The following is a 26970-nucleotide window of genomic DNA, read 5'->3' on the forward strand; positions in this document are numbered from 1 at the left end:
AAGGTGGGAGGAGTATGGGCAGCAATCAGGATCTCTCAAAGGCAGAGGGAGCAGGAGTTGAGCCAGCAGGCTGGCTATTTGAGAGCTGGTAGATCCCTGGTGATTAGGTCACACACTTACCGAACTGTGGTGATAACACAAAGTTCTCCAAGAGCCCAAAAAAGGTTTGGACTTGAAGTAAATGGGTTGTTTTCATCTTAAACAGGGTACACTTTTTCATTACCAAATACAAGGTATCCTAGTAGTGCTGTAAACCATTCCAGCTTCCAACTTCCCTAAGGCTTGTGGAACAAGCTGGATTTAAGGACTAATATTTTTGTGGTGCTTCGGAATTCACAAAGAACTTCTATCAATCAAGCAGGTACAGGTATATATATTAAGCCAAGCTAGGTGTGGGTAAAAGAAGGAAAAAGAAACAGCCTCTTGTCCTCAAACACCTCACAATTTGACAGGGAAAACATGTATACTCCAAGTATATACAAAATACACATGTACATGTACAGGGGTATGTATATCACTTATATTCATTTTTATTGGATCCATGATTTCACCAGGGCTTGAATTTGAAGTATGTTCTCTATCTTTTATGATATACTGCCTCTCTACATTAAAAAAAAAAATGCTTAAGTACAAGATATTTTTTTTATAAGGAGGGGGCACTGGCAGCTGGGTAGAAAATCAGGAAAGGTGGGGCAGCTAGGTGGTACAGTGGATAGAGCACCGGCCCTGGAGTCAGGAGTACCTGGGTTCAAATCCGACCTCAGATATTTAATAATTACCTAGCCGTGTGGCCTTGGGCAAGCCACTTAACCCCATTGCCTTGAAAAAAAAAATCTAAAAAAAAAAGACAAGAAAATCAGGAAAGGTGCCATATAAAGTGACACTTGAGCAGAGTTTTGAAGGAAATCAGGGATCCTTAAAAGCAGAGATGAAGAAGGACCTGCATTCTAGGAACTAAAAGATGAAATGTTGAAAGGAAGGTTGAGGTCAAGTTGTGGAAGACCTTTAAAAGTCACACAGAGGAGCTTCTATTTTATCTCAGAGGTAACTGGAGTCACTGGTATTTACTGAATAGACATGGCCAGTTTATTGAGCTTTGAGGTTCCTTCTGACCTGATGATCCTATGACAAAGTCACTGGTCTTACCTAATTTCGCTTTGGCTTTCTCCAAAGTTATCTATGCTCTCTTAATTGTCAAATCTGGTGGAAAGGGAGGGAATTTAGGGTGCTAAAAGGTCTAAAAAGATTGGTTAAAGGATATGGGGACATTTAATCTGCAAAAGAGAAAATTTGGGGGAAAACAGAATGACCACCCTGAAGCATCTGAAAGGCTATCTTAAAAAAGGGGTAGCCAGGTGGCAAAGTGGAAAAAGCATCAGCCCTGGAGTAAGGAGGACTTGAGTTCAAATCTGGCCTCAGACACATAATGCTTACCTAGCTGTGGGACCTTGGTCAAGTCAATCAACCTCATTCCTTTACAAAAACCAGTAGATTCATTCCGTTTGACCTCACAAGGTAGAACTGGGAATGGAAATCCCAAGACAGATTACAACTCAATGTAATAGAGCTATACCAAAACACAGGCAGGTACCTTCAGATGCAGTTCTCTCCTTCCCCCCACACCTTAAAGCAAATGGCCAAATGCCTAATGGTCAGCCCCAAGATTCCTTCTGCCTGAAATTCTGTATGAAAATAACAATCCTACTATGATGACCACAAACCACCATTTAAATTAAACTAAGATAAGGGCCCAGCACAGTAAATAACAGAACATGGTCATCTGACTTGGGGTCAGGGTTTCAAGGACTTGGAAGAATGTGTCAGAGAAGCATAATATGGCCGTTAGAAAGAATTCTGAGAGGAAGACATCAATGTGAGTTGGCTTCATATAGGAGGTGAGCTTAGAGAACTTGACCTGCTGTCTTTAACCATGTAGATTAAAGAACTGACAGGTATTTAATATGCCTCCACTATATATGAGACAGACACTGAGACAGGTGCTGGAATACAAAGGAAACAATTCAGTCTCTCAGGGGAGGCAAAAGGTCTCACACACACACAAATATATGAAGATTATCTATAAAACAAGGCATCTTTGGCAGGGGAGGACACTAGGCCCAGAGGAGAATCAGGAAAAGTTTCATGGAGAAAGTGGTGGTACTTGAGCTAAGACTTGGAGGGAATAAAAGACTTCAATAAATTAGTCAGTCAACAAGCTTTAATTAACTATGTTCTGAATACTCAGGAAACAAAGAAAAGTCAAAACCAATCCCCTCTCTTAAGGAGCTCACAATCTAATGAGGAGACAACATATAGACAATTGTGCATAAACAAGCTATAGAGGTTAAATTTGAGAAAACGAAGCTGAGGGAAGGTATTAAAGGGGATGAGGAAAAGCTTCTTTCAGTAAAAAGGATTTTGATTATTTGTCCTTCATTCTTCTATTTTTTTCTTGGATTTTTTGGTTTTGTTTAGCAGACTCTTGCTGTCTCATGAAGTCGTTAGTTTCCACAGACTCCGATCTTTTTTTTAAGAGAAGAATTTTCTTCATTTACCTTTTACAACTCCTTTTCCATTTGGTCAACTCTATTTTTTTTAGGTTTTTTTTTTTGCAAGGCAATGGGGTTAAGTGGCTTGCCCAAGGCCACACAGCTAGGTAATTATTAAGTGTGTGAGGCCAGATTTGAACTCAGCTACTCCTGAGCTGGTGCTCTATCCACTATGCCACCTAGCCACCCCAGTCAATTCTATTTTTGAAAGAGTTTTCCATTTGACCAATTGAGGTTTTGAGAGAATTGTTTTCTTGTTTCAAGGTGTTAATTTTCTCTCCCAAATTTTCCAATTGATTTTTAAACTTCCTTATTTCTGCAAAGAAGTCTTTCTGTGCTCGGAGACCAGATCATATTCTCCTCAGAGGTTCTAAGTCTGAGTTAGTGTCTTTCCCTTCCAAGAATTTTTCTATGGACCGTCCTTTGCGCTGGCCTTTCTTCATTATTCTAAGACCTTGTGTTGGGGAAGGACTGGTTCACAGGGGTTTGGTGTTGGGATCCCTAGAGGCTTTTCTCACTGAGTGTAGTATCTCCAGCTGGCCAGTAAGAGGTGCTAGAGGTTTGTAATATCTCCAGATGGTCAGTAGAGGGTGCTGGTTGCTTTCTCTGGAGTGTCTGTGACCTTGATTAAGGCCCTATCCCTTGGTCTGGCCAGAGTAGTTGAAGCTGTTGGATACTTCTATCTTTGATCAATGGTGGTCTATACCCTGAGGTGAGGTAATCACTCTTCCTATTCACAGCTGAGGTGGTTCTGCTGCTCATACCTTAGCCTGGGGTGGAAGGTGGGCTGAAATAAGGGGTCCAGAGATGTTGTCTGCAGCTCTCCCTCCAGCCCTGCCCACAAGCTCCAGGTGGTCAGCGCCACAACTAATGCCTCTGATCTCTAGCTGGCCCACAACCCTATGGCCAATCAGGTTCTAGCCCCGCCACTGCTCAAGCTAGTCCTGCTCCCAGGCTCTCACCAGGTCCTGTGCTCCCAGCAGAGTTCCCCCTCTGCACTGGGACTCACACATGATCTTGAAAGAAAAATCTTGAGGTAGATGTTCTTCTCCTTGCTTTTCTTTCTGGGTTTTGTAGATCATATTTCTGTTAAGAGGTTTGTTTCACATTAAATATAAAGGAAGATCAGGAGATTAATGCAGGGCCTGTCTTCTTTCCACCATCTTTTTTTTTTTTTTTTTGGTTTTTGCAAGGCAAATGGAGTTAAGTGGCTTGCCTGAGGCCACACAGCTAGATAATTATTAAGTGTCTGAGACTGGATTTGAACCCAGGTACTCCTGACTCCAAGGCTGTTGCTTTAGCCACTACGCCACTATGCCACCCCCTTTCCCACCATCTTGGTTGGAAGCCCTTGTCCTTCATTCTTGAAGAAGACAATGACATCAGGGAGGTGATACCATGACATGCAAGTGAGTCGGATTTAAGTGAGGTGGTGCTCGGCTAAGTCACCAGTCTCAGTTTCTCCTCCAGGGTCATCTGGGTCCAGTGGCCAGATATGGATCAGGATGAGTAGAAATCATCCAAGATGAAGTGGGAGACCTTGTCCTTTTAAAGTTTGGTTTTTCCTAGGTCACAGTTTGTTTGAGACAAAGCCTATTCAGTGATTGAGGTAAGATGAGAGATGAGGAAAAGAGGACAAAAATGACCACAAAGAACATCAGGGTTTCTCAGTGATTAAAGCAGGTAAAGAAGAAAAGCAAAAAGTCTTTTTTCCAGTCTAAAAAAGGGGAAATTATCAACCCGGTAGAGTAAGACCCTCATCTTTCTGGGAGAGAGAGAGAAAAGAAGGGGGGAGAGGGAGGGCGCGGAGAAAGAGGGAGAAGTATAGCTAGCTAACAAGCATTTATATTTCGCTTTGAGGTTTTCAAAGGTACTTTACAGATACCTTATTGTAACTTCAAATCATTGCTGGGAGATAAGCAATAGTATCATCCCTACTTTAGGTCACTGGGGCAGGCAGAGATGAGGTAACTTGTGCACAGCTAAATTAAGACTAGGCTTGAATCAGTTCTTCCTCATTTCAAGTCCAGACTCCCTAACATTGTAGGGGAGCCGTCTGAGCTGGAGGCGGGTGGGGGTGAAATGCCGGCAGGAAGGCATTGCCCCTCAGAAATGCCAGCGGTCCGGTCTCCGTGAGTTTACCCCCCAGCCTCATCACCCATCACTTTTCCAGCTGTGTTACCCGGACAGCCCGGATCCGTTAAAATTGAGGAAGTGAAGCAAAAAGGAAGGAGGTTGGAAGGGCAGAGGGAGGCCGGGTAGTGAAGGGCTTCAGAGGGGTCAAGGGCATCCCAGAGGCTGTGCTGGGGTCCCGGGCCCCCTCTGCACCGCAGCGGCTTCTTTCGTCCTCTAGAAGCGGCAGCGCGATGCCGTGCCGGGGCGAGCGGGCTCTACACGAGCCTCAGTTTCCCCTCCGGACCGTCTGGGTGCAGCGACCGGCCCGGCGGCCTGGAGCCGGCATTCGGGGGCTGCGGCTGGATCGGAAGCCGGGTCTCCCCGGCTGCGGGGCGGCGCTGTCCGCCCTGATCGGAGCTGCACTCTCTGGAAAACCAGCCTGGTGAGAGGGAGGAAGGGGGCCGCCTCGGTGTGCCAGGTGCTGGGGGCACAAAGGGGACTCCGACGCCTACCCTCGCGGGGCGGGCGGTCCCGGGGTGGCAGGAGAGCGGCGGATCCCGCGAGAGGTCGGAGGAGCCATGGAAGCCGGGGCCCTCCACGCGGCTGCGCCGTGCGCGCGCCCGCCCCCCGCCGTGCGCGCGCCCGCCCCTCCGCGCTCCGCCGGGCCTGGGCGCGCGCCCCCCCCAGCCGGCGCGGTATCCGACCCTCATGCGCAGGGCGCTCCCGGCCGGACGGCATCTCCCCCTCCTCCTCCTCGCCGCCGCGAGCCCCCGGACCTCAAGGCGTCCGTCCCCGGCTCCTCCCGGCCTACTCACCGCAGCCCAAGCGCCGGGGAAAGGCGGCGCCACGCGACCGTTTCCGCCGTTAGCTCCAGCGCCAGCTCGCCGTCCCCACCGTCCGCGCAAGCGCGCCGCCGCCGCTGCTTCGCTCTGCGCACGCTCGCCCGGCAAACTTTATTGACCACTTGGCTCGCGGACACCCAGGTGGGCGGTGCCACCGTGAGCGTCTCGGTCGTCCCGCCCAGAAGCCCTCTACATCCGGGGCGCGGGTGGCGGGGGCGCCCGCTCCTCAGTCATCAACAAAACTTTATTGTGCGCCGCGGCCGCGGGCCCTGCTGGGAAACTTTATTGAGCCCCCTGGCGACGAATGCGGACAAAGCCGAGTCCAAGGGGCGGAGCGGGGAGCGGCCGGGCCCGGAGCGCGGCCCGAGCCGGAGCCGGAGCCGGAGCCGAGCCCGAGCCCAGCCCGAGCCCAGCCCGACGCCCGCGAGGCCGCGGGGCCTCCCCGCCCGTCCCGGTCGAGATGCGGTACAACGAGAAGGAGCTGCAGGCGCTGTCCCGGCAGCCGGCGGAGAAGGCGGCGGAGATCGGGATGCGGGTCCCCAAGAAGGGCAGCGGTGAGCGCGGGGAGCCCCGAGCAGCCCCCGAGACCAGACCTGACCCAGGGCCCCCTTGGCATCCTCCCCAGCACGAGCGCATCCCGTGCCCACAAAGAGCCCCCCGAACCCCGCTTCTGTGTGCCAGCTCCAGCAGCTGCCCCCCGGCTCCAGTCCTGACTGATATTCCGGCCTGGGGGCGTCTTCCTTGTTAGTTAGAACAACATCCCCCAACGAAGGCATGGTGGAGCTCCTAATCGCTGATCTTGTTCATCTGACTTTCTCCTTTAGAGAGGGGCGGCTGGGTGGTCCGGTGGGTGGAGTCAGGAGGACCTGGGTTCAAATCCGGCCTCAGACACTTAATAATGACCTAGCTGTGTGGCCTTGGGCAAGCCGCTTAACCCCATTTGCCTCGCAAAAACCTAAAAAAAAAATTTATTAGCCCCACTCCCCTTTCCCTTCTGAATCCAGGAAAGTTACCCAACTTGTATGTAGCATTCTCAGTGCCCAAGAGAAATCGCTGCCTTGATCTAATGCTTCTACTCAAACTACTAATGAAGCTGTGAAAATATAATATAGATGTTTGTGGGGAAAGAATGATTCCTCAGCTGGCCTTGTAAACACCCCCACCACCCCCTAACCAAACAAAAACTGTGAATAGCCACCTCAGTGGCACATGAGATAGAGTACTAGACTCAGAAACAGGAATCGGGGAGACTCATTTTCTTGAGTTCCAACCTGTCACATATACTGAGTAGCTGTGTGACCTTGGACAAGTCCCTTCACCCCATTTACCTCCATTTCCTCATCTGTAAAACGAGCTGGAAAAGGAAACAGTAAGCCCTTGGAGGATGTCTGCCAAGAAAGCCCTGAGTGAGGTCACAAAGACTCCAACAGGACTGAGCACCAGCCTCCTAGGGTCATAGTCCAGGCAGGTTTCCGTGTCCAAGCCTCCAAGCTCAGCAACCCCAGGACAGAATCCTACTGGTAACCTCCCCCAGGCCCTCTGTCCTAGAAGACTCTCCCACCTCAGCCATCCCAGAGAGCCTCCTCACCCACTGGACTTTGGCTTCCCACTGTGTATCCCCCCCTTCAGACCCAGGCCTGCCCTCCCCCTTTTCCAGTTGACCCTATTTCCATCTCCACCATGAAGCTGAGGCTCCTCTTTCAAGAGGGCATTTGTCCTTGATTTGGTCCATGGTGGCAGCTGGGACCTGAGGAACTCCCATGGGTGACTACAGAAAGATTCACAGAGGGTATAAAAAATGGTCTTTCCCCTCTTTGGGATGAGAAGAGGATGTGGGGGGGAGCAGGATTGAACATTTTTGGATTTTCCCTATAGCATTCTCTCTTCTGCTTTGCTCTTCTGACAGCCCATCTCTTTAAACTAGGTCAGAATCTGCCCTGCAAGAGGCTGTGTGATTTTTCCAACATTTAAAGGTTAGGGGAACTCTAGTAAGATATGGTTATTTTAAAAAAAAAAAACAAGATAGGGTTATTTTTGAGAGGAGCCTGAGAAAAATGGGAAGGCTGTAGGGAGCAGCCTGGTCTCCTCAGGCTCTGGACAGGGATCTTGGGGATCTCCCCGCAGCACCCAACTTCCACATTCTCTTTTAATCTCTTCCCCAGTGGTGAAACGGAGGCTTGTGAAGCTGGTTGTGAATTTCCTCTTTTATTTCCGGACCGATGAAGCCGAGGTAGGAGGATCCTGATCTATGCCAATATAGAATCCCTTCCAAGGGCTTCCCCATAGCATCATGGTGGGGGGACCTTGATGCCTAGAATATTTTGATATGGGAGAAATCTAAGTAATAATATAGTCTGATTCAGAGTCTAAGCCCACAGTACTCATGAGTGAGGTCCTAGCCACATTAAAATATTATAGGGAAATATTGAATAAAATAAATAAAAAGACAATAGAATGTAGATAATGTTACCATATGGTTTCCTAAGTCAATATGTGACCCAGACAGATCCTGAGATACTCTGTTTCTACTTGAGCTTGATGCCACTGATCAATCCCTTAGTTTGACAGGTGAGGCTGCTGAGGTAGCAAAGAGTGATTTCACCAACATCATCCAAGGAGACAGTGATTGAGCTTGAACATGGTCCCACAGACTGGGCTTTTTCCTATTTCACTGAGGGAAGTATTATCATGGAGTAGAGAGACAGAGATCAAACTTGTTTCTCTGCGACTCTAGAGGATAATGAAGAAGGTATGGGGAGGTCAATTTATGTTTAATATGAGCAAGATTCTGGGGCAGCAAGGTGGTGCAGTGGCTAGAGCACTGACCCTGTAGTCAGGAGGATCTGAGTTCAAATATGGCCTCAGACAATTAATTATTACCTAGCTGTGTGGCCTTGGGCAAGCCACTTAACCCCACTGCCTTGAAAAATCTAAAAAGAAAAAAAAGTTGGGCTCTGCTCCTAGGGCCCAGGGGGGCCCAGGGTCTGATCACTGACTTTGCACACTTGGGTCTTGGTGTCTTGTTCCCTCTGTTAGAGTAGCCTAATCCAATCCTGCCTGTTGCATCAGTGTTGAGGGGCTGGCAGGAGGTCTTCCATGCTGGTGCTGGGGGATTCACTGCCAACCTGCTATACTGCTGGCCCACTGATCTGGGATCTGCCCTGTGGCTTTTATGCTTCCCTTTTACCTAAGTGAGGCAGACCTTTCCTGAAGTCCCTCCAAGATATCTTGAGCTGACAGTTATTTCTTCTAGCTTTAGAGTCTGTTTGGAGGCTTCATTTAAAGTTGTTTCAGAGGAGTTTCCTAGCTTTTCTCCATCATCTTGGCTCCCAGAGGGGACTCTTAGGGGTTCAGGATGAAGGAGTGCATTCCAAGCATCAAGGACTTTGGATGCAGGCTGATTCACAGGAAGGTGGAAAGGGAAGTCACATGGAACAAAGCTGAGAATTGAGATGGAACCATGTTATATAGGACTTTACAAGTGAAAGGATCAACAAGGAGTTGATCTCAGACAGAAGAGCTGCTGGGAATCACTTTGACATTTAAGGAAAATTTGACTGGCAAAGAAAAACTGCATGGGGAGAAGTTTGAGGTCCAAGGTCCAGTGAGGGACTGCCATGATCATTTTGGAGAGAAATGATAAGGGCCTAAATGAAGGGGATAGGTTATGAGTAGAGAGAAGGGATAGGGATGTTTGAAGGTAGAAAGGTCGACAACATTTGATGACTGATTGGATATATGAGAAGAGGAGGAGAGGAGTCCAGGGGTAACCAGGAAGAGACTACAAACCTCAGAGACTGGAGGAATGATGGTGCCTTCCATAGAAATAGGGAAATTTGGAAAGAAGGGAGGATTTAGAGTAGGGAGTCCTTGTGTTGTGAATCTCTTAGAATAAAGTTTTTTGAGTGCATAATAGAAAATAACAGGATTGCAAAAGAAGTCAACTATATTGAAAATATAATTATCAAAATATTTTTTAAAAAGTTCACAGACTCTAGGTTAAGAACCCCTTGTGTGGGGAGAAAGATAATGAGTTCAATTTAGACTTATTGAGATGAAGCTGACTCTGGCATATCCATTTTGAAGTGTTTGAGAGGCAATTGATGACATGGTGAAACAGCCTGTTGGGATTGGACGTATAGATGTGAGAGCCATCTGCAGAGCGATGGTAATGAAATCATCTGATGGAGAAGCTCAGCACCCACACAGTTAGGGGCGGTGGGATTGGTGATAAGCCAGTCTAGGAGGCCGAGGAAGAGTAGTCAGACAGATAGGAGGCAAATCAGAAGAAAAGGGAAGATCCAGGAAGAAAGAATGGTTAACAGTTTCACATACAACATGTGATATGGTTAAGAATAAAGAGGGCTAAGAAAAGACTATTGTTTTTGACTTTTTAATCTGTTGCTGTTCACTCATTCTCAGCTATGACCAACTCTATGTGACTCCATTTGGTGTTTTCTTGACAAAGGTGCTGGGGTGGCTTGCCATTTCCTTTTCCTGCTCATTTTATAGATCGGAAAATTGAGGCAAACAGGGTAAATGACTTGCCCAGGGTCACACAGTAAGTATCTAAGGCTGGATCTAAACTCAGGTCTTTCTGATTCAAAGTCCAGTGCTCTATTCTGTCACCTAGCAGCACCTATAGTTTATTGGCTGTTGATTTGACAATTAAGAAATCATTGATAAATTGGAGGGAGCATTTTATTTGGTGAGGTCAGAAGCCAGATTTTTCAAAAAGTTTGAGGAGAGAAAAGCTAAAGGATGATATTAAAAACAGGAAAAGACTCACATGTACAAAAATATAGCAGCTCTTATTGTACTGGCATAGAATTGGAAATTGAGGGGATGCTCATCAGGTAGGGAATGGTTAAACAAGTTATAGTATAGGAATGTAAGAAATCATGAGCTGCTGGACTTTAGAAAAACCTGAAAAGATTGTCATGAACTGATGCTGAGTGAAATGAGGAGAAGCAGGAGAACGTTATATACATCTGCAACATTGTGAAATAATCAGCTATGAAGGACTTAGCTTTCTTCAGCAGTACAATAATCAAAGACAATTCTCAAGGACTTAGGATGGAAAATATCATCTACATCCAGAGAAGGAACTGTGGAATCTGAATGCAGACCAAAGCATCCTATATTCACTTTTTAAAATGGTTTTTAATGTTTTTTCTTTCTTTCTTTCTCATGGTCCCCCCCCTTAGTTCTAATTCCTCTTTCATAACATGACTAATATGGAGATATGCTAAAGACAATTGCACATGTAGAACTTTTATCAGATTTGTTCACTGCCATGGGGAGGGAGGGGAGGGAAGGGAGAGTGGTAGAAAACTGTGGAATTCATAAATTTGAAAATGGATGGGGGTAGCTAGGTGGTGCAGTGGATAGAGCACCGGCCCTGGAGTCAGGAGTACCTGAGTTCAAATGTGGCCTGAAACTCTTAATAATTCCCTAGCTGTGTGGCCTTGGGCAAGCCACTTAACCCCACTTGCCTTGCAAAAACCTTAAAAAAAAAAAAAAGAAAATGGATGAATGTTGAAAACCACCTTTGCATTTAATTGGAAAAAATAATAAAGACAAAAAATAATTTTCAAAAAGATAAAGGATGATAGCTTGAGGGTGTGGTGGGGGTAAAAGTTTAGGGTTTTTTGGTGGGGGGTATTTTTGTTTGTTTTCAGCATTCATTTTTTTGTAAGATTTTGAGTTCTACATTTTTCTTCCTCACTCCCTCCCTTCCCTCCCTCCCTCTTCTCTATGACAATGAATAATTTGATATAGGTTATACATGTGTAACTATGTTAAACATTTTTTTTTGTTTGCTTTTTTAGTTTTTGCAAGGCAATGGGGTTAAGTGGCTTGCCCGAGGCCACACAGCTAGGTAATTATTAAGCATCTGAGGTCGGATTTGAACTCAGGTACTCCTGACTCCAAGGCCAGTGCTCTATCCACTGTGCCACCTAGCCGCCCCAAACATGTTTTCCTACTAGTCATGTTATGAAAGAAGAATCAGAGCAAAAGGGAACAAAAAACCAAGAGGGGGAAAAAAATAAAGCATAAAACAATCTACATTCAGACTCCCTAATTCCTTCTCTGAATGTTTATGGCATTTTCCATCATGAGTCCTTTAGAATTGTCTTTGTTTATTGCACTGCTGAGGAGAGCTAAATCCATCATAGTTGATCATCATGCAATGTTGTGGGAATGTTTCTTAAGGATGGGGAACCTTGGCACTGGTTTGACGGGAATAAGGAAGGAACCATTTGATATAGAGAGGTTGAAAATTCGAGGGAATGATGATTGAGCATAAAATTAGCTGGGGGGGATAGGAGGAGCCTCGGGTCAAGGGAATGTGAAGAGGAGGGGTCAGCCCTACTAAGGAGAAGGACCCCCTCCGTGTCAGAGATGGAGGGAAAGGATGAAAGAGGCGTGATGAATGAATGAAGGTGAGACCTCTCCTGAGAGGGGGCAGGGGAAGGTACAGGAGGCCTGAGGAGGAAAGAGAGGGCTCAGGAAAGCTCTTAATGCTGTGCCCTTAAACCAGAGGCTAAGGCCAGCTTTCAAGGGTTCTTAAACTGGAACTTGTGAATTTGTGTCAACATAATTGGTATCCTTTGTAATTCTGTGGTTTTTAATTCAGTTAAAAATCTCATTTTGCAAAAAGGCTCCAAAAAGGCTCTACCAGATGACCAAAGACAAAAAAACCAGAACCAGAAAAGATTCAGATTTCTTGCTGCTTGTGTTCTTGGCTACCACCCAGGTAGCCCCTGGTTTTGGAGTCAAAGTAGGGAGAATTTCCCCAGTATGCACTGTGAAATTATTTCTGAGAATAAGGACCCTGGAAACCTGTCACCAAAGGTCGATTTTTTTTTTTAACTTGTAAAATCAAAAGGTCCCCTAGGAGCAGGGGTCCTGGTCTGTTGGGGGGGGGGGGGCAGGTCCAACCTAGCCCAGGGGCTGGGTGCTTGTGGGTCCCCAGATGTACACTGCAACAGCCTTAGGCACCTTATGATGGAAAGAGACCTCGTCCCTGGCTGCCAGCACAGATTGGCGCCTGGAGAGATCTGAGAAGCTGCCCAAGCCAACCCCCCATTGTACTGATAGGGAGACTGAAGCCAGAGAGGCCTCTTCACTGTACCCAGGGACCCTCATTTCAGAGGCTTAGAGCTGGAAGGACCCTTAAGGAGGCTCAGTGCGGCCAGGTGCCTTCCACAGAGGCCGTCTCTAGGGGCAGAACCAGGATTGGAACCCTCCAGGTGGAGGGAAACCTTGTAGAGGCCTGAGAGCGATTGAACCTCCCTTTAGGCACTGGGTCCTGGCCTCGGAGCAAGGCAGAGGTGATTGGGGCTCACCCTCCCCAAGCCCTCTTTCCTAAACTACACAAACTACAGGCTGCCTTACTGTAGGGGCTTAAAGGAGTCATTGGGAGGTAGGGATAGTGAGCTTAGTTCTATTTCTAACATGATGATGGGTGGGCTTTTTTTTTTTTTAAAGCATTTCCTGGAGGTGCCACCTAGAAAAGTTTGGACCTGGGAGAACTTTAAAGATGGGAAAATAGGCTAAAAAAAGGGGGGGGGGCAGCTCCATGTCACTGCCTTTTCCCGGGTCCTCCGCTGTGAAGTGGTGGGGCCTAAAGTTCACCAAATTTAGAGTGAAGTCCCAAGTTTGAGTCCTGACTGTTAACTGCCAGCTGAATGACCTTTTACAAATGAGGAGCCGCGACCCCATCCCTGGCGCTCACTCCCTCCCCCTCCCCCTGCCCCTGGTCCCTGGGCTGGAGTTGACAACCTCAGACTGTCCCAGGGTGGGGCAGATCCTGGCCCTGCCTGGATCCGGTTGTACAGGGCGACACCCAGGACTTGGTGGAGGCTGCCCTGGGGGAGGGCACCCTTTGTCCCCACCTGAATGTCCCCTGGAGCCTCCCTTGGGTGAGGATGAAGGTAAATAGGTTCTAGCCCGAGGGCACCATCCAGCAGATCTGTCTCTGAGCCTCATTTGTCAGACAGGGAAGCTAGGAGACCAGCGGAGTTGGAAAACCTGGGTTAGATTCCCAACTCTGCCCCTTCAGTCATCTCAGCTTCCCCACCTCTTGACACGGGGGCTTAGAGGAGCTCCTCTCCTCCTGAGGGTCACACCTTAGGGGTGCTGCGGAGCACAAGGGCTGCTGCCTGTCCATCTTCCCAGATGACTGGTGCTAAGCTCTTTCTCCTTGTTCCATTGTTCTGTCTTGCCAGCCCATTGGAGCCCTGCTTCTGGAACACTGCCGGATTGCCAAGGAAGAACCAAGTGGCTTCTCCATCAGTGAGTCTGGAAGGAACAAGTTTTTAGACCCAAGGGAGAGAGGAAAAGGGGGTTCTAGGATGCCTGGGGCCCGCCCTTTTGGCTCCTTAGTCTGATAAATGTAGATCCCGGGCCAGAGAAGGTTCTCTAAACCTGGGGAGAGCAGTGCAGGGCCCTTCATTTCCTGTTGGCTATTATGGGGTCCCCCAGCTGCCTGGCACTGGAAGAGGAACTGTGCCACTTGAGCCCCACCCCTCCCTCTAGCATTGTCCCAACCTCACAAACCTCTGCTCAGGCCTCTGAGAAGGAATGGGCTGGGGACCCTGGCCTGGCACAGCATTTCTTCCCCAAGCCCTCCTCACACCTAGCCCAGCCTGCTCTGCCAGGGTGGCTTGACCTTGTGATAGCAGTGGCTCCAGCCTGGCTCCTCCCCATCCTCCTGAGAAACAAGTGCCCTTTGTGGGAGTGCTTCACCACACCCCACCCTGCCCCTTGTCAAGGTTAGCCCTGGCTCTCAGCCTTGGCCTTCTACAACTGGCACACCAGCCTGGGGCGCTCCTCTTGATCCCTTGGCTTAAACCTTCACGGGGCCCTGTTCCTGTCACCAGGAGGGCATGTTGCCCTTCCCTCTATGCCACATCTGTGAGAATGCCAGCAGGGTCTCTCCCTTGTGTAGGAGGAGCTCGGTCTGATGACCCAGCAGGCTGGAAAACCACTTTGGTGTCACAGGGTGGGGTGGGGAGAGGGGGCAACTAGTCACCACCTTGGGCAAATCTGTTCCCCTTCTCTGGGGCCCCTGTCATCTCCAGGGTCTCTTCCTGCCCTGAATCCTCTGATCTTGACAGCTGAAATTCTCCTTTTGGGCTAAGCATCGCCCTTTTCTAGATACCTTTTTTGCAGTAAAGGGGAGGGGAATTTATGGAGTCCTCAATCCTGCGAGTTTAGGCTTGGACGTCAGAGTTGGAAAGGCCCCAGAAGTCGTCACCCCCTCCAACCTCTAGGTAGATTCCACATTGTCTAGAGCGTCCCTGTATGACCACCACTGCCTGGTTCATTGCCCCCCGCTTAGCTGGCCTGGTCCATAAGAGCCAGGGGAGCTGCCAAATCTGCCTCCTGTTGTTTGTCCCTCCACGGAACCCAGTGGCGAGTCCTTCCCCAGTGACAGCCCAGGAAATGCTTCCATGCTTCCTCAGTGTCTTTCATGGCTCATCTCCATAGAGTCCTTTCTGGAAAAATTGTCCCAAATTGAACATAGTACCCCTGGTAACGGCAGAAGCCACAGTACAAAGAAGATGGTTGGGACTCTCAGTGGGATCCAAGATTTGTTTTTAGGCAGCTTTTGGATCAGTTTTTGAGCATATCGCCCTACTCACTCCTGGAGGGTGTGGTTCACTAAAATACTAAAGCTTGTTTTCAGGGCATATCTCTAACTATACTTTTTGAGTTGATTTCTTTCAAACTCCCATGTGGGTCTTTTCTCCCTATTAAATTTCATCTTGTACAATGTTTATAACTCTGATCTACCTATCTTGTAACCGTTTCTTTTTCCCTCCTAACATATTATTAACTTTTAACAGCCTTTTCTTTTTAAATTTTGATTTCTAAATTTTCTCTCCTTCCCAACCTTCCTTTACCCACTGAGAAGGCAAGTGATATATTGTCATTCAAACATATGAAATCATGTAAAACATTTCTGTTATTAGCCAAACCATTTTTTAAAATTTATTTTTATTAAAGATATTATTTGAGTTTTACAATTTTCCCCCAATCTTGCTTCCCTCCCCCCCACCATCCCACGGAAAGCACTCTGTCAGTCTTTACTTTGTTTCCATGTTGTACCTTGATCCAAATTGGGTGTGATGAGAGAGAAATCATATCCTTAAAGAGAACAGAATTCTCAGAGGTAACAAGATCAGACAATAAGATACCTGTTTTTTTTCTAAATTAAAGGGCCATTTTTTTTTTAAAAAAGGGCTGGGTTGGGAAGAAAGTGAGAAAATTATACTTCATTTTGCACTCTGATGATCTGTTCTCTCTGGAGGCAGACAGCATTTTTCATCATGGGTCCTTTGGAATTGTCTTGGATCACTGTATTGATCAGAGTATCAAAGTCTTTTGCAGTTGATGTTACAACTTTGCTGTAACTGTACACAATGATATCTTGGTTCTTTTTGTAGTATCCCTTTGAAAAATGTTAATGGGGTTGGAGTAGGATGATTTATTGTCTCCTACAGATGACCATTTCCCTGTCCCACAAATTATTCTTATAATAAGAAATTCTAGCATTTTGTCAGGGATCAAAGTCTAGTTCACCACACCTTTTTGGGGGGGGGGTTGCAGTGCAGTGGGGGATAGGTGACTTGCCCAAGGTCACACAGTTACATTATTATTGAGGCAGGCCATATTTGAACTCGGGTCCTCCTGACTCCAGGACTGGTGCTCTATCTACTGGCTACCTAGATGCCCCTCTTTAATGATTTAAAAAGAAAGAAGTAAGAGAGAAAAAAAGAAAAGTCTGAAAATATGTACCACACCCAGAAAACCCATACTTCCCCAAAAGACTTGGGGATGGAGAGAGAACTGTTCTTTATATTTTCACATTGTTGGGCTAACTACATATTAATGGGCTAAAAAGGCTGTTTTTTTAATCATCTACACTTATTTACTGGATTCTTCTGCTGTCCTATTACTACTAATTTTCCTTGTTCCATCTTATATTTGTTGCCAATGAACACACATTTCTTGTTTAATCACAAGTTTTTTTTTGCTGTTAATTATTTTTAATTAAATAATCTGTTTTTTCAAGGGGCAGCTAGGTGGTACAGTAGATAGAAGACCAGCCCTGGAGTCAGGAGGACCTGAGTTCAAATCCATCCTCAGACATTTAATAATTACCTAGCTGTGTGACCTTGGGCAAGTCACTTTATTTTTCCAACTGCATGGAACAGTCATTTTCTACAATCATTTTTTTGGCAGGGTTTTATTTTTTTCTCCCTCCCTCCCATGATGCTCCCTCTTCTCCAACAAAAGCAATCCCACATGAGCCACACATGTATGATCATGTTACACAGAGATCCATATTAGTTGATCTCATTTGTTTTTAAGCCCACCTTCACATCTCCTTTTTTTTTAATGATCAGTGGTGGCCAAGCTCTGGTGTGGAGCTCCTCTGGCGCTGAATTCCCTTTGGGGGTCTCTGGAACATCCCACCTCTTTGACCTGGACTGCCCAGCCTGTCTGCTCGGATGTATGCCGAGCTCTTAAGACGACATGGTCATCCTCTCCCCTCTTCATGGACCAGTCCTTGAAGGATGAGAATCTAGTCTAGAACAGCCATGTCGCCACCCAGGCCACCATCAGCAGCGCAGGGAACCCTTTCCTTATCCTGATGGAGGAAGGTCCCTTCCCACCCCCATAGCGCCCCCCTCCTCTGCCCAGGATGGCCACAGGCCTCCAGCCTCCAGACATTCTTGTGGGGGCTGTGGGAAGGGGGCAGGAAGAGGAGGCTGTGGGGCCTGTGGTAGGGTGGCTCCTGCTTGCCCTGGGCCAGGGCCCCCCCCACCTGCTCAGAGGGCCCGCTCTCTCTTGCCGCACAGGTTTCATTGAGGAACCTGACAGGAAATACTACTTTGAGTGCAGCAGTGAAGAGCAGTGTCAAGAGTGGATTGATGCCCTCAGGAGAGCAAGGTGGGCCTGGGGCTGGGCAGAGGCCTCTGCGGAATGCTCCAGGCAGGCCTGGGGGTTTTGGCTGACTGGGAGCAGAGGAGTAAAAGGGAGGGAGTTCTCTGAGAGGGGAGGGCAGGGAGGCTAACCCAGGCCAAAGACAGAGAGTCCCAGATGTGTGCCCTGGGCAGCTTGCCTCCCCAGACTTCCTTGAGACCTTGCAGAGGTGTGTAGACCTTGGCATTTCCCTTTCTGGTTTCCCTGGAGGTTGCCCAGGAATACCAGCCTCCCTGACTCCTCCTTTGTGCTTTTCACTTCCCAGCTATGAGTTCATGCGGAGGAGCCTCATCTTTTATAGGAATGAGATCCAGAAGATGACGGGAAAGGTGAGTATTCCTGGAAGGGACTTCATCCTTGTTGGTCTCTGATACACCTGGATCCTGGTTGTGAGGTCAGAGGGTTGCGGCCTTCTCCCGGCTGGCTCGGCACCTCCAGCTGGCAGGAGGAAGGGTTCTGGCCAACCCACTTGAGCTCAGTGTTCTACCACCCACCCATTCCAGCACCCTAGTTCCCTTTAGAGACTATATCTTTTGGCCTTCATTTATATTTGGGAGAAGGACAGTGAGATTTCTAAATGCAGCTCCAAGTGGAACCAAGAACTGGGGCCCCAAGTGGTGAAAAAGGAGTCCCTTCTCCCCTTTTCCCTGGAGAATGGCAGTGTGGGGAGGCTCCTTCCAGATTCTTCTCTCCACTCCTCCACAGGACCCCCTGGAGCAGTACGGCATCTCCGAGGAGGCCAGGTTCCAACTGACCGCTCATCAGGCATGAGCAACTCAGAGAGAAATCCACCCTGCCCTGCTCCCTGCTGGTGTTCACCCCAGTGACTATGGGGAAGATGGGGGGGAGGGAAGGGGAAAAGGAGAAGAGGAAAGGAAGCTGCAGAAGCCCTCACCCCTGGCCTGGCAATGGGCTGCCTGGATTGCTTCAACAAAGGCTGGCCTATAAACAGGAAGGAGATGAAATGTAGCTTTTCTTTTGACTGAAAAAAAGTAATCAAAGAGTAGAGTTAAGGCCCTCAACAAGTCCCCCTCACTGGAGCTGAACAAAGCAGTGCTCCCCTGGCTGGGGGCTACATTTGGGGAGGGTTCTCCATGGAAGGGATGGGGCTGAGCACCAATCTAATTGCTTCTGTGGCCTTGATGAGAACAAAGACCGTGGATGGAGGAAGCCCTCCTTGAGCCGATGCTATTGGGAAAACTCCCCTTCCACCCCTTCCCAGGATAAGCCCATTTTCCTCCTCACCTGGCCCTTGAGGCTGAGCCTCAGTAGTGACCTTGGAAAAGTCATTTCCCTGTCTGTAAAAGGAGACTAGCTGGCCTCTTTTGAGGTCCTGTGGCAGCTGGGTCAGAATGGAGTGGGAAAGGCTCTTGGGATGCTGCAAGCTGGTCTCTTGTGCCTCTGCAAACCCTATTGGAGGGCAACCAAATCCCTCCTTTTTACTACAGCCAGAAACTAGGAAGAGATTCTAGTTTGAGCAAGTAAACAAGTTTCGTTTTGTCTCCTGTCCTCCATGAGCTAAGGGGGTGACCAAGGGAGCAGAGGTGAGAGAACATGTCCACAGGATTTCATTACCCTGACCCGAAGATGGCCTGGGGCCAGAGTATGCTGGGCTCTCCCCAGGCTATTTTGGGTTGGTTTTTGTTTAAGGCAGCAAAGGTTCTTTACTTCTATCTCCCCATCTACTTGAATGTATGATACTAGATGATGCTGTGAATGGCTTTTTTTTTGGGGGGGGGTGTTATGGAAGAGGGCAAAGCCCTTATGACTGATTCACTGATTCTCCTTTTGGGTACTGTCCTGCGGCAAGACCTCTCCTTTTAATTCCTGCTTCTGTTCCATCAAGGAAATAACTCTCCAGATACTGTCCTAGGGAGGTCTTGTGGATTTAGAATAAAAGTCTTTTTTTCAAGATGCCTTTTAAAGACTCCTCTTTGGTAGGACAAAAATCACAGAATTCTAGGGAGGAGGCAAGCTTGGGTCTCCTCCCTTTTCCAGGGCTGCAGAGCAACCACAGAGGATCCAGTTGGCCTCTTCACACCTCCCTGGAGAGGCAGACTGACCATCTGAGCCAACCGAGAGCAGAGACTTACAAAAATGAGACTCTAGCAACCCTTTTCTCCACCCCAGATAAAAAAAAAAATGAGATTATTAGAAAATCCATTTGCCTGTGTAAGGGTCAGCACAGGATCAATGCCAGGAAGACTTGACAGAAAATGAAATGTGAGGAAAACACCCAATCCCAGGTCAGTCTCCCTAGGGAGGGAAGCTCCTGAGTTGTTGGAGAGGCTTTCCCCACAAGTCTCAGCTCTGCCAGGCCTTCCTTCCCAGTCTGGATTTTCACTTCTTCCAGGGAGGAGGTGGGGTCTTTTTTTATGGCTCTGCAGGGCCATTTTTTAACTGGTGCCAAGACATCCAGAGACATGGTACAATGGACTGGACTTTGAGGAGTATTGGCACCAAAAGAGAGGCCAGGTTGGTAAGAGTTGTTTCAGGGACTGGGAGGGGAAGAGAGAGAAAATGAATGAATGGGTGTTTTTTGCACTGATTACCCAGTCACTGAGGGTGGCCCAATATTTGTCTGGGATGGTGAGACTCAGTCTAGATCCTCTTAGAGCTCTAACGTTATAAATATTAACATGAATCTGTGATAAGGAGCCATCACATTCCTATCCACTTACTGAATAAAAGTTACCATTAAAAACAGATACAAGTGAAAATAAATATTTTTTTATTTCAGTCTAGAGGTGGAAATGGAGAATGGTATGGATTTCCCATAGGAAAGGATGCTTAAACCAACAGCCTTAAGAGGGAAGCAACACAGCGATACACACATTTAAAATACAGATTTTAATATAAAGGCAAACTTAAAAGCATCTTCTCAATTACAAATTAAGATAGACATGAGGAACTGAAACAAGGGAAAATCTTTTAAATTCTGAACTGTGAAGAATTAATTACAAGGAGAGGGGGAAAGGTTCAGGATTAACTATTTCATACTAAAAATGAACGGAATGACAATGTATTGACATAAATTAAGGGAAACAATTTGAATTTTAAATAAGTCACAAATTCTTAGGCTACAGCATATAAACTAATTCCTATTGACTAGGAAACATCCCATAGCACATGTCCTAAGCAAGACGTGGGTGTGAGTGTGCGGTTGGTTGATTGGTTGGTTTTAAATCCACTCTGGGGAAGGGATTGTTTTAGTTAGTTGTTAACGTTTAAACAAATCAATTCCCAAGCAACATAATTTCATAACCTGTTTCATTTCCCTTAATTCTCTGCTTTCCAACAACTCATAATCCCATCCCTAAAAGCCATCTGGAAAGAATGAAGACCAAAGTGTTTTCATGAACTCAAAAGTTGACCATTCAGCTAAAGGGATTGCAAACCCCAATTGTCTCAAGAGTTAAAAGATCTATTTCCGATTTCCTTCCCCAACTGTCTCTTAAAAAGCACCTTTATGAAAGGCTAATCTCTGTGAAGCATACAGGTGTACCTCAGAGTCACCTGAAGGGTTAATGTTCAATACATTTATAATTATTTGTCAGCATTGAAAGTGACACACACATATTCTTCCTTCAAGGAGTGAAAATATTTTTCAGTCCCCAAAGAGTTTCCACAAATGTCATACGGAGAACATAATTCAGTTTCATGTTGGGCGTTATGCTCTGGTAGCCACAGTAATATCTTGTACTGCAATATTCAATATGTGTGTATACACTTTTTCTTGTAGAAAGTATAAACAAAAATGGCACAAAACAGGAATCCATCCAACAGTATGTGAAACACAACCAGCCATTTTTCAAAGACTGCAGTGCATGAGGACAGAAGAACCCTCAAACTCTTTTCAGAGAATCACATTCTAACTTTTAATGTGTCGTTTTGCCCTGTTTTGAGTGCTGCAATGATTCCAAGCCACAAAGACATGGGCTTCTTCCCTCTAGCCCCTTGCTGGGAGAAGCAGGGAGGCGACCTCCAACAGCTTCCAGCTAGGAGGAGGTGAGGAAGACCTTGGAAGGAATGAGGGTGCCTGGGTCACCGAGACAGGTACTGAGGACCCCTTGAAATGAGAACATGTTCCTTAACCTAGGAGGCCAGAAGGGAAAGGAACAAGAGGCCTGGATTGTGTGATTCGGAGCTCAACTATCCACAGCATAGCACCTGGGAGCAAGGAGAGCACCAACTTTGTAGGAAGGAGAGGGGAACAATTTCCCTCTTGAATAATAAGTTTGTTAATTAAAAGCTGATAAATAGCACCATCTTTAAAACTAGTCTTTTGCTCTAAAGCCCAAATCAAGTGTCATAAGTTCCCTAAAGGGTCAGACTGATCGTTAGCCACCACCCCCAACCCCAAAGCGAGGGGGAGGGATATCTCCAGTGGTGCCGGAGCAGAAGTGATGAGTGGCTGCTGTGTGGTCATGCGTGCTGCCTCTGACCAAGCAGACAGGCCAGGCCTTCCGCAAGGGGCAAAAGCGGGGAGCAGATAGAAGGAGGGGGAAGGAGGCGCACCCACCAACTCGACCTGCTCTCACCGTGCAGCAGGCTGTAGATAGCCAGAGCCATTGGGAAATCAGTCTCAGAACAAGTCTCTTGGGACAATGTGCTAGCTTTGGGAGGGGGCCTTCCAGTGCTGCCTGCCCTCCCCATACCCAACTGCCCTAAAACCCACTGGATCCCATTCCAGACCTGCTGAAGTTCTCAATCTCCACTGGTTACTGCCTTGGGGAAAGTAGGTGTTCCCTTAAGGATCCACAGTATAGCCCCCCCAAGTGAAGAGGGAACTACTTAAGAGGAAAGCAGTTAAAGAAAACCTTCCAGAGAACACCTTCAAGGGGAAATAACCCAGGAGCACCGGGATGACTCTATAAAGACAGGAATATCATTTACAACAAGCCCCTTCAAACATGGCCTCCAGGGGAGCTTCCAAAGGAAGCCCACCAACCAGTCACCATCTTGGAAGGTTGGGGAGTAGCAGAGACCAAAGAGAAAGAAGTGGGTCAGAACCTTGCCCCTGGCTGGCCTTTCTTGTCCAACTGCACCTACCCTCTTATTCTCCATGGGTTTGCAGCTGCCTCATGAAGAGCGAAGAGAGGAAGAGTCCTGGGGAACATCCCCTTGCTCCAGGAGGGTCCAAAGTATCGGACACCTCGGCAGACTCAGCACCACTGTCTCTCAAAGAGCCCTTTGGCATCTTCAAGCTCTTCCAGGAGGACCCCCGTTCCTTCACACACTGCACGGGAGGGAAGAACAACACCTGGGCAGTCACATTCTTTTAAATCGCTATTGGGGAACCAGCAAAACTTGACCAGGAGGAAGAGTTCAGCTGGTGGGTTTACAAGATTTCTTTCTAAATAATATTAATTTAGATGTGAGCTGAGATTCTGAGGCTCTGAAAGTTTTGGGAATACAAGGTGCAATTTTAATTGTTTCATTTCCTATTTGAAACTGGTTCCTGAGAGAAAAGAAAATCAAAGGTCAGGGCCCTGTTCAGACACCTGGCGTGAAGTTGAGGGGAAGTCTCTAGCTGACAAGGGACTTGATCTGGATCTGGGAGTTGTATGGAAGAGAGGGGTCTGTCTAGAATCAGAAAACAGCCTTTCTAGCCCTAAGATTTTTACCTCTGCTGCTGACAAAAGGGGAATCCCAACAGGAGCATTGTTTCCTTTTTTCCTACCAGACATAGCTTCATTCAATTCACCCTCAGGCCAGGAGGGCTAAATCAAGGCTGTTTCTAAGTAAAAATCATCCCTCCGCCACCAGCAGCCTCCCAACATCCACACTTGGGCATCAGGTCACAGCAAAAAAAAAAAAAAAAACAACCCAAAGGCTAAGAGGAAAGATGGTGAGCACTCTACTAAAATTAACCTCTCAAAGACAAGGTACTAAAATCAGTGCTTTATGTACTGTTTTTTAAAAAATAAATTATCTTAAGGCCATCAACATGTAGGCTGCTCTTCCCACCAGGACTGCTCTTGGGATTCCATGACGGCATGGTGGCCTGGCAGAGACTGGACCACTGACTGACCAACCCATTCCAAGGGCCTCACCTTCCAGTCAGAAACACTGATTTATTTACTAATAATTAGCTTTGCCAAATAGTCTCATGCTTAATTCTATTCACCAGTTGGGACTCAAATATGGAACATTTTATCACCACAAAGTCCACACCCAGATCCAGACTACCTCAACCCTAAGCTGTTCTAGGGAATGATGAAGTATTTTTCCTTATCCTGAACCCCAATTTATATTTATAGCCCTCATTGTACATTGCCCTCCCTTCTCCAAACCCTTAGCCACTGCCACTGCCTTCCAAGACATAAGTTCTATCTGTAATGTCAAGATATAACACAATGAAAATTCCCATTCCTTGAATACATTCATTTTTTGTGGGTTCCCCCAAGCCTCAGGGCCCCAAAGACTTGTTTCCAGGTCTGGGCCTCCACAGAGCCTATGCTGGGGTCCACCCTTCTCTGATGGCCACAAGTGACTAGGCTTCCTTTCATGACTTCCTGGATTTCAGGGAATTTTCTACCAGAAGCTACCATGTCTTCTGCCCTTCCGACTATCTTCTCTGGCTCGTCCTCCCTTCTTTCCAGCAGTCTGACTCAACCTGCTCATTTTTACTGAGTACCAACAATGTGGCCTTAATATTCCCTATGGCTCAGGGCAGGAATGGGGGGGGGGGGGCACACACACGCAGGGAAGGGGAGAGAAGAGGGCTGAACAATAGGGAGGATCACCAGCTGGGGAAAATCGGTAGCAGAGGCTGAAGCTTGGAATACCTAATCCAGCGACAGGAATCTAAACACAACTCTACACTGAGATCATTCCCAGACAGCATGCTGGGCTGGAGGCAATAACCTGATTCAGAAAAACAAATAAATATTACCAAGATCAGTCATTTTAATTCATTACCAATTAATTGATGAAGCCTAACACAATGTGGCCAAGCAGAAGAAATCAATTAATTACGGTAGGTAAAAACAAATGAGGAGGAAAGTTGTTTCTCCATCCCACATCTGTATATGAAAATAGGCTGCTTCAATAAGCTTTGCAGGAATGGATCCAAGAAGGCCAGAAGGCTTCAAAAGCCTCTGCCGGCCATGACTGAACACTTGCTTAGGCAGGGGTACGCTGGGTCTAGTCGATATACTACTGCAATTCATGGTTATTGCCGTTTCCTATCCAAGAACTTGGTCCAGTCCATGAAACCTAGTCTCAAAAAATGAGAAGCTTAAAAATGGAACCTATACCCTTTTTTGTGCACTTGAATAAATAAAAATGTTTTGTAATTTTTTCCTCTCTTTTTTAAAAGTTTACTGTGCATTATACAATCTAAAAATAAATGAAATCAAGTATATGAAATTTATAAATTTTCATCATATCTCTATAAAATACTGTCACTTCCTTAGAGTGACACTCTTCTGTACACAGAACACCAGGTAACAAGACAACTAATTTGTAGCCACATCATTAGATCGGTGCGTAATAAGATAGGTGTGTGGGATTTGTGTGTTTATGTGTGTATGTGAGAGCACTACCATTTAAACCTGCAAAAAAGCAAAGTAATACAATAGCAAATGCACTTAGTACAAAGGCCAAACCATCTGGGGTCAAGTATCAAAAAAATTACAAACAAAATACAGAGTACTTTGAACAAAATCAACAAAAAACTGAGAAACCAAAACTTGCCCCAGCTTAGGAATTAATGTCCAATGTTGCCATGAAGAATTAAAATAGGCCTGACCAAACCAATAATCATGCACCCTGTTCATATGCCAATGACATTCCCCCAAAAAGGGCTAAAAGAATTAACTATAAGTATAGCAGGTAAAATTCACAGTGACAGGGGAACTCAATGATGAGGGCAAGTGAAGGGGAGAAAGGAAACATGTAATGAAACTAGCTTAAGGTATTCTCAGTTCAAGATGAACCTAGTGAGGACTAAAGACCCGGCTGTCTAGCAGCTGGTTGAGAAGTGGAGGACAGCCAAACATAAAAATTGTTTTTAAAAATAAAAACAAACAGAGTTCACCAAGGCCCCAAACCCACACATCACCTTTTTGGCCCTCCCTTTTTCAGGAAAGGTCAAGCCTTTGGTACATGAACAGAGTGACTTGAATAAATAAAGCAGACTTTCTCAAGAACTGTACTTGGCATTGGTCAGCCCTCGAAAGTCAGCACCAAGGAGAACGACAGAGGCACGGTTCTGACGGGTGAAATAGCACCGGGAACAGGCTGTTGACATCTCTGCTGGTGTGCCAGTCCTTTATAGATATCTTATTTCTTTATATAGATTCTTATATATAGTCATTTATATTTTCTTAATAAGTTGCCTTTTATGACTCAGATGGAATAAAATAAGTCAAAATTGTTTTTACTTTTTAAAAAATGATAAATACTTTATCTAAAACTATCAACAATACAAACTGGAGCCTTTAAGCTGTTTCTTCTGTAGTTTTTTTTTAAACTCCGATTCACAGTAGAATATTCTTTACTCTGTCGTACTTAAAAAAACTTTTGTTTATGTTGTCATCCAGTAGTAGTTTGTGAGTTGAAACCTCTGCAGGCCAGGTGAGCACCTTTCAGTGGAAGCTGAGTGAGTTGGTCCACGATGTCCTTGCATAGGTCACATGGGGTTGAGGTAGAAATTCTAGTTACCTAAAAGGAGACATTAGGGGAGAGAAAGAAGCAAGCAAAAAATCAAAATTTTATCTCATCATTTTCTAACATTAGGCTGGCCAGGAAAGTGAAAACCCTCTTATAAAAAAAGTATGGCACCAGTAACTTTTGAGGGATGTGCATGGTAAAATGAACCAAAAAAAAAAAAAAAAAGTCTTTTGGAATCAGGATGGAAGCAAATGGGAAGGAAAGTGAGGCCACAGAAGATCAAGTGACTTATCCCTTAATGGTACAAGGTGTTAAATCCCTTATTATTTAATGGAACAAGCTGTTAAATCTGGGAGATCTGATGCTCACGTGAGCCTTAAGTCTTTAAAGAATATATAATTGAAGTGATAGATCCTCTCTTCCTTTGCCAAAAGTCATTGCTGAAAAAATCCCCCAAAGTCTGAAAGCGAGCAGGTAGGAGTGGCAATAGAAAGTTACACCTGTCCTGAGCTCCCCAAGGAAGCATCAGTTTCTGTGAAAAGGCTTGGCTGGAAACTGGGAGCTCCCAGAGCTGTACTGGACAAGTTCTGGGAAGCCTTCTCTCAGGATGTGTCCCACCCTCCTCAGCTGGGAAATAATCAAAATGTCAGGGTCGCCTAAGGACACAAGAAGATAGATGGCAATAGCAAAATGATGCCGTCTTCTCCCTTTGGGGATCCTCTACCAACCAAATCCTCAGCTGTTGTTTCGGGGGAAGCTCTCAATCAAGCTTATTTTTTAAGATGGGGTTTCCAGAACTTCTGGATGATGACAGGGAATGTGAGCAATGAATGCAGCTTGGCAGC

General features: G+C 46.5%; 3 protein-coding genes across 11 annotated transcripts in view; 1 reads left to right on the plus strand and 2 right to left on the minus strand.

Annotated features, from left to right (window-relative positions):
* SF3A2 (splicing factor 3a subunit 2) overlaps positions 1–5724 on the minus strand; it is a 23034-nt gene extending 17310 nt beyond the window's left edge. Inside the window, exon 1 of one of the 3 annotated variants that reach the window (XM_074204636.1) lies at positions 5480–5724. The gene's annotated coding sequence lies outside the window, so the exon portion shown is untranslated. Of the gene's footprint in view, positions 1–4434; positions 5136–5176; positions 5279–5479 lie in introns of those variants that run through there. The other 2 variants (XM_074204637.1, XM_074204638.1) reach the window with 2 other exon arrangements.
* Positions 5722–19420, plus strand: PLEKHJ1 (pleckstrin homology domain containing J1). Its single transcript, XM_074204648.1, has 6 exons — positions 5722–6060; positions 7669–7736; positions 13741–13807; positions 17383–17473; positions 17772–17835; positions 18212–19420. Exons 1-6 carry the CDS (start codon positions 5811–5813, stop codon positions 18275–18277), a joined length of 606 nt encoding a protein of 201 aa, XP_074060749.1. The 5' UTR covers positions 5722–5810; the 3' UTR covers positions 18278–19420.
* A 796-nt stretch (positions 19421–20216) lies between these two features.
* Positions 20217–26970, minus strand: part of DOT1L (DOT1 like histone lysine methyltransferase) — a 116762-nt gene continuing 110008 nt past the window's right edge. For all 7 annotated transcript variants that reach the window (XM_074204628.1, XM_074204632.1, XM_074204631.1 and 4 more), the window contains one exon: positions 20217–26176. Coding sequence is in view for 1 of the 7 variants with exons in the window: in XM_074204633.1 (XP_074060734.1) it covers positions 26169–26176 (8 nt within the window). In the remaining 6 variants the exon portion in view is untranslated. The remainder of the gene's footprint in view (positions 26177–26970) is intronic.

Source organism: Macrotis lagotis, chromosome X (genome assembly GCF_037893015.1).
Source record: "Macrotis lagotis isolate mMagLag1 chromosome X, bilby.v1.9.chrom.fasta, whole genome shotgun sequence".
NCBI classification, from domain to species: Eukaryota; Metazoa; Chordata; class Mammalia; order Peramelemorphia; family Peramelidae; genus Macrotis; species Macrotis lagotis.